The 7,923-nt window shown below is 40.9% G+C and overlaps 1 protein-coding gene across 1 annotated transcript; it reads left to right on the forward strand.

Moving 5' to 3' along the window:
- Positions 1-4,020: 4,020 nt before the first annotated feature.
- LOC140983834 (uncharacterized) lies at positions 4,021-4,737 on the forward strand. The gene has a single exon (XM_073450991.1). The coding sequence runs from the start codon at positions 4,021-4,023 to the stop codon at positions 4,735-4,737; it is 717 nt and encodes a 238-aa protein (XP_073307092.1).
- The last annotated feature ends 3,186 nt before the right edge of the window (positions 4,738-7,923 follow it).

Here is a 7,923-nt window from a genome sequence, read left to right on the forward strand (position 1 = left end):
AGAAAGCTCTTTAAATAAACAAATTTCATCATTTGAGGTTTAATTCTCGTAGAATTATAATTTAGCATCATCATTTTGTCTTTTGGTTGAGACCAATTATTGGTACCAGAGATATGTTCATATGGCCACTAATTAAGAGAGGATCGAGAAGTTAGAGACAGGGGACGTTGGAGATCGATATTACAATCAACCTTCACCTGATGGAGGATTCTATCCAGAAAATAACTGAGGCACTGCTCTCCAACCGGGACAAATCCAACAACTTCAACAATCGAAATATTCATTCTTACGCCAACAAAGAAGAATCAAACAATAACTTGGATTTTCCGGAGATGATCCTTTGGAACGGTTTACGAAGTTGGAGCAGAAACACAAAAAGTGGCATTAGCCTCCTCTTCACCATGAAGGTGAGTCCAATCAATGGTGGCAATGGTAACAGAAGCGTTAAAATTAAAATTTGAATATAAGTTTTGGTTAACTGATTTAACTTAAATAAATTGTGAATTTTATCTAAACTAGACTAATTTGCTGAAAGATCACTGAGCTAATCAAAAGCTGATCAACTATGCTGATATAAGATGAGACGAAAAACCTCGAACATACTAACTGTTAAGATCGATTAATATGGGTAAAGTGTTTAGAAGGTAGGGTTGAATAAACACTTTGGCATTTTGAAATCTTTTCGGATACAAATAGGTTCTTTTGAGAAATATGCAAATCTTGTATGTCTATATCGATCAATTAACTAATAATAGTGCGGAGTTAAAATGAAAGAAAAATTGAATATTTTGGCTAAGGTACAACAAACTGTAATAATCCACTTCAGTTGGACTTATACAATGTCAAACTGAAACTCTTAGTTTTCAACAATTGTCAATGGATAACTGAATAACTCTAATAAGTAGCCTGAATGCTACGAATAAATACACTGAAGTAAGAGTTAAATTGTGTGATTTGTAAACTGAATAAACTTGAGAATAAATCACAACGGGATAGTTCGTTCACTGTGTATTAACATTCTGCAATTGAATCCATTAGCTATATGTAGTCTTCGATTATAACGGTCACGTTGAATGCATTTAATGATTAATATCCGTGGAATCGTCGACTGTTCTGCTTTGGTACGGACTGTCAGTGTAAGGTCCGAGAAATTTAAATTTACGTAACCCGAATGCATGCAATCTAGGGTTTTATTTAAATCACGTGTTTATTTATTTTATGCATTTAATGTATAATAATTGCATGGTTAGGATTTATTTCACGATAATTTTAAAGTTTCATGTATTAGAGTTTCTAGTTGCATTTCGCGCTCGGACGAGGAACGAAGACCGGGGATTATCAGGAAAAATATTTTTTTATTGAATGATCAATTTTAATTAATTATTACGGGGTGTTTTTAAGAGTGTTTTTCGAAAACAGACCTTGGTGGGTATTTTTACTCGTCGGGTCGTATTTTTAATCGGTACGCAAATTTTAACGATTCAAAGGACTTTTTGAGGGCTCGGGCGATATTTTCAAAAACGCACCAAAACGAAATATTTTTCGAGAGCATTTTTGGTCTTGTTAGGTTTGGTTTAGTGATTAATGGGCTCAAAACCCTTTTAATGATAAAATTAGGGCCCATTAGTGCTTGTATTATATTAAAACCTACCTAAGTCAACCCTAACCCTATTTTAAACATTGTGGCCGCTCCTCCCTCCCCATTAGCAACCTCCACCCTCGAATTTCAGCAGCAACCAGCAGCAAAAATCATGTCCTCCATTTTTCTTTCAAACAAGATACATCCCGTCTCCTCCGGTGCTTCCCTGACGCGCGGTTCTTCGAGTTCTTGAACACCTACACATCAAGGCACGCCATGTATCTTTATTTTTGCATCATTCATGCTCTATACTTGTTGATATGTGTGCCATGGTTGAAGGTTTCATGATCTTTGAATGTGTAAACGTTTATGCTTCGGTTGCTTTGATTTTCATATGTATTCTTCTAGCAACTCACGTTTTTTTTGTACCATGGTGCAAGGGGCTGTCAAACCAGGGTTATGAGAGGCTGAACATGTCGATGGTTAATGTGTTTATAGGTTGGAGTTGAGACGTTGAGGGTATGTTGTAGACCGAGAGTTGCTTCGCTTAAGGGTGGTACGGTTTTGGAGAGATAGCATACAAGGGGCTGAGCTAGCGATGCAAAGACCAATCCAGACCATGGACCAGGCACTGGTGGGTCTGAGACAAGGCCTACAAGGGTCCGACCCCTGCTGGAACTAGCCGCGAAGCCGCTCGATCGGGTAGAGTAGAGGATTGCCGCGGGTGATGCTTCCTCCGTGTCTAGCAAGCGTTGGCAAGTTGCGGCGAGCATGGGGCTGTGAGCTTGCGTTAGGACGGTCTATTAGGGTCTTATGGTGGTCTAGGCGGGGTTGTTTAGGGGCTGGTCCGCTTGGTTTTGAGCTAGGGACGAAATTATGGAGGGTTGTTGCATCTAGGGTTTCGAGTGGGGACTTGCAGATTTTTCCAGCAGCTTGTGGCCCTGTTTTTGTGAGTCATAGTGGGTTGGAATGTGAGGTTTAGGGGCTGGTCTGGTATAGTTAAGTCATGGGTTGAGTTGGGAAAAAATTTGGTTAAGTTTTGGGTTGAGTTGGGTTAAAACCGGAACCCGGTCCAAGTTTTAAAACGAATCGTTTATTTCGAGTTTATGTCTAAGGAATGCTGATAAATATGTTTTGGGATGTTTTAAGGAGTTTGGTAAACTTCGGGTCGAAATTTAGAGGTCCAGGGGTAAAACGGTCATTTTGGGTTTCTAGGGGCAAAATGGTCATTTTGGGTTTCTAGGGGCAAAATGGTCATTTAGCACCCGAGATGAGTTTTTTGTCCTGGCAGCTCACTGAGGAAAAATACGGTGCATACTTGGTTTTAAGGAAAAATTATGTATATGCGTGCTTTTATTAATTGATGAATATGATGACACATTTTTGAAGGATGGGAGTTGGTTGCAACTAATACGATGACACGATAACATGTAAGGCCAGGGATCAGTGGAAGGGTTATGCTGTCGCTGATGTCCTCGCCGCCGTGTACCTCGGTTACACGTAGATGTATTCATCGACTGACATGATAATACGAATGTCACAGCTGACGAACGAAATTCAAAATAAGAAAATGAACATGTATATGTTGATATGAAGTTATGTGCTACTATTATTGTTATGTTTTGACATGTTACGATTATTCATGCGATTTTCCATGATCATGAAATGTATGTTGAATATGGTATTTTTCACCGTTGCATGATAGGTATATGTATTTGTTATCTCAGTACAGGTGTGTTGAGCCTTTAGACTCACTAGGTGTGAATGATGCAGGTGAGCATGTCGATGAGGTGATAGGAGGTGTCGAATTCTGAGAAGGCAGTGCTGGATGTGTGCACACGACCCGATGACCACACTTTTTCGCACATCATGTTTTTATGAGTTTTAGTTGACTTGAACATTTTGATACATTGATTTTGTTATGGTGATGATTGTCAGGATGTTTATTTGAGTTATTTTTATGTACACAGATTATGGCCGTGTCGGAAATTTTAAACTGCAATATTTTATTTGTCAGATATTTTTAAACTACAGTATTTTATCTGCAAAGAATTTACGAATTTTTTAAATGACATATTTTTCAGTAGGGTTGCATGCATGCAAAATATTTAAATGTTTATTTTCGAAAATGTGAGCTTTAAAAAAAAAAAATTTAGCAGCATTTTAAATTAGTAAACGTCACAGTTGGTATCAGAGCAAGGGTTCTGCATAGAGTTGTGCCACCGCCAGCTTCTGCAGCTCAGACTTAAAGCCTCAAGTCCGTAAGCTTTTATGTTTTAAATATTTTTAATGATTTTACTACTATCACCTGCATGTTCACACGATTTACGTTTTACGATGATTTACAGTACATGTTTGGCTACTTTCATGGTTAAATGTTTTAAAAACTAGATTAAATTGCATGATGGGTTACGTTTAGAATTGGACTGTGTTCAGATATCATGCCTCCCAGACTCGCCCACAGTGCAGATCGTCAATATGATATTCCTGGAGGCGGCAGAGGCCCTCCACCACCACCGTCGATGGATGCAGCTACCCGGGTACTGGAGGGTACAACTAGGCTTATGGAGCAGGCCCAGAAGGCGCAAAAGGCACCCCGACCACATGCTGATGTTTATGAGCAGTTTAGACGGCTCAACCCGAAGGAGTTCGCGGGTACCACTGATCCATTCTTGGCAGAGGGATGGATTCAATCGCTGGAGATGCACTATGAGTATCTACAGATGAGAGATCGCGACCGGGTCAGGTGCGCCATATATATGTTGAGGGATGATCCATCCCTATGGTGGGAGGGAGCCACTCATGCAGTGCACTTGGCTACTCTCACGTGGTACATGTTCAAGGAGATGTTTCACGGAAAGTATTTCCCAGCTGATGTCAGGGGCTGCTTGATGAGAGAGTTTATGATTCTCCGCCAGGGGGACTCGTCTGTAGCAGAGTTTATTCGGAAGTTTGACAGGGGCTGCCATTTCATGCCCATTATTGCCAGGGATGCCGCTCAGAAGTGGAGGCATTTGATGGATGGACTGAGACCCACCATACGCCGGGATGTTATGCTTATGAGACCGACGTGCTATGATGAGGCCACATCCTGCGCTTTTCAGGCAGAGCAGACCTTGAGGGACATAGACTTCGAGATGCAGAGGAAGCGACATTAGGCCCAGTCCAGTTCTCAGCCGCAGAAGAAACAGTATATAAGGCCGTCGAGGCAACAGGGGTAGCAGAAGCCCCAGGGACAGTATAGGAGGCCAGGGCAGCAACGGCCACCTCAGGCACCAAGGGCTCCCAGGCCGGAGGGAGGACCGTCGTGAAAGTATGGCAAATGCATGTGGGGCACCTTCAGATGCTTCGTATGCAAACAGGAGGGGCACAAGGCGACAGATTACCCTTAGAACAAGGGTCCCACTACTGGCAGGGCATACGTGATGCATGTCGAGGAGGCTGAGGCAGAGCCAGACTCTACCTTGATCACCGGCAACCTTTACGCTTAAGTTTTTACGTTTACCGCTTTGATTGCATTGGGTGATATGATTCTTATGGGAATCAATTGGTGAGAGTAAGAACATAGAAGAATTAGGATGCATTCTCTACCTAGTTGGATTTATGGATTGAATTTCTAGAATTTTTCGGTTACCAGGGAGCTAAACTCGAAATTTTTGAGCAATCAAGAATGCAAAATTTCAAAAATTTGGTAGGGCCTTAATGTAATTTTCAAAACCTTAATGGCCAATTTGCAATTTTCTAAAATTTTGAGGTTTAATTTCGAATTTTCGTGGGATACTTGGGATTAATTCAGCGAATTTTTGAGGATTTTCGAATAATCGCCGGTAAAGAAATTTTTTAAGTTTCAACGCGATCAGATTTGATGATATGTTTTGTCGCAGGAAGGATATATATTTCAGGTGTAGCCATGCATGCATTGCTAGATTCAGAGCTACACATTCGTTTATATCTGAATCTTTCGTCAAGATACTAGAAATCATACCAGTGCCGATGGATTCAGGGTTCAGAGTGTCGATTCCATCCGAGGATTAGATATTCACTTCTTAGATAGTGAAGGGATTGGAGCTTCAGTTGCCGAAATATACGGTGCATGCAGATTTGATAGTGCTACCGTTGCCAGGTCTGACATTATTCTGGGTATGGACTGGCTTTCTTTGAACGTAGCTGTCATAGACTTTCGACAGAGGTCAGTATCTGTCCGACCGCCCAGTGGTAAGCCATTTATTTTTTAGGTAGCTAGACACCAGCAGATGCCGCATGTCATTTCCTGCCTGTGTGCGAGGAAGCTTATGAAGAGAGGCTGCCAAGAATGTTTGGCCAGTATTGTATCAGTGTCAGAGCCAGTCGATCAGAGACTAGAGGATGTCGATGTGGTCAGAGAGTTCTCCAGTGTTTTCCCTGACGATGTTTCAGGCATCCCACCAGACAGAGAGGTGGAATTCTCTATCGAGCTCATGCCAGGTACCGTGCCTATCTCTAAGGCACCCTACCGTCTAGCACCTGCCGAGCTTAAAGAATTGAAAGATCAGATACAAGATTTTCTACACAAGGGATTCATTCTCCCTAGCTTTTCTCCATGGGGCACGCCGGTACTGTTCATTAAAAAGAAGGATGGCAACATGAGGCTTTGCATTGACTACCGAGAGCTGAACAAGGTCACAGTCAAGAACAAGTATCCGTTGCCGAGGATCGAGGATTTGTTTGATCAGCTTCAGGGAACATCTGTAGAGACCTAACTCAGTACACGTAAAACCCATGCATTTATTTAATTGTAAAATCATTTATTTAAATCTAAAATGATTTTTAGCGATGCATGTTTTATGAAATTACATTATTTTAAACTATTTACGTTTATGTGATGCAAGTTAAAATATTTTCTGGAGTTTCATGTTTCAGGCGATTATTCGAGGCGGGATCGAGGAAATGAGACCGGTGACGATTTTGATAATTTTAAAATGTGGTATTTTATTTTAAGTTAAGGATGTGACATTTTAAATAATTTAGTAAATTTTTAGTATTTTAAAAGCCTAATTATTTATTTAGCGATTTCAGAATCTTAAAACTTTCAAAGCTTAGAAATTGTGCATTTTATGTTAATTAAGGGAATTTAGTAAAGTGAGTTTTCGATTTACATGTAATTAGTGGTTAAATTTTTAATTAAGCAATTTTTATTCCCTAATTTACTCTATAACACACGCACACACACTTCTACACACACACTTATACGTAAATCACACAACACACACTTATATAATTCAGATTTTTATTTATTTGAGAGCAAAAACCTAGGGTTCCTTGAGTTCAGAGCAGCCGCCCCCTCCCTCTCCAATCTCCAGAAATTTTTCATGTATTTTCTTCAAGGAAATAGAGCCACAATCATCTCGGATCAAGCCTCGCTCCGTGTCCGCTTCGGTATCGCCGTATCGTGAGTTTTTCATATCGAAAGGCTCGTATATTCTGTTTTTCCTGCGTCGATCTAGTCATATTATGCGTTGTGATGCTTTTGATTGCTAAAATCCATGTATGACGTACAAGTTTGAGCGGAAAATTTGTAGGATCAGTTTTGAAACAATTTTTAGATCTGAAATTTCGTTTTTAACTGTATTTTGAATTACTATGATTTTTCAGTCGAGATTTTGGGAAAAATTTCAACATATGAAACGTAGAAATTTTTGATACCTTCGATTTGATATAACATTCAAAATATTTGGACAAAAAATGAGTGAGTTATGACCCTTTTTGTGGGACTGTTGAAACTGCGTTTTTCCCGAAAATATGATATTGATATGTTCTTGAAGTGTTTGAGTTGCAGGCTTCGTTGGACATCGTCAAGCCATCACTACTGCGTTTAGGCTTGATATGGTATGGGTTTAGGCACCATTGGTTGGTTCGTTTTGAGTGGGGATGGCATGGGAGGTCATAGAAGTCGTAGGAAGAAAATGGCGTCGAATTTCAAAACGTGTCGTTTTGTCGTTTCCTGTCGAGGTTGGGGACGTTTTGATGGTTTGTACGGGTTGAAGTCAATACCGTAGTGTCCTAGGATGGGTCTCGAGGTGTCGATTCTTAGCCAATTTGGTTTGGTTGGGAGAAAGAAGCATCATGTAAGTTTTTCCCGCAGGTTCGATTTCTCAGTGTCTAGCCGGCCCTGTACACGGACCCTGACACGGGGTCCGTGCCTTTGTTCCCTTCGCAGTGCAAAAATCCTGAGGCTACACGGACCCCCACACGGACCCTAGCACGGGGTCCGTGCCTTTCTTCTTTTCGGTGTGTCTTTCCAGAACCTACACGGACCCAGAGCGGGACCTGGGCATGGGGTCCGTGTACCTTCATTTTGGGAATAA

Source organism: Primulina huaijiensis, chromosome 9 (assembly GCF_012295235.1).
Source record: "Primulina huaijiensis isolate GDHJ02 chromosome 9, ASM1229523v2, whole genome shotgun sequence".
Lineage (NCBI taxonomy): Eukaryota > Viridiplantae > Streptophyta > Magnoliopsida > Lamiales > Gesneriaceae > Primulina > Primulina huaijiensis.

What these genes read in the sequence shown, in the direction of transcription:
- LOC140983834 (XM_073450991.1), top strand. Translation starts at nt 4,021, where the DNA reads ATGCCTCCCAGACTCGCCCACAGTGCAGATCGTCAATATGATATTCCT.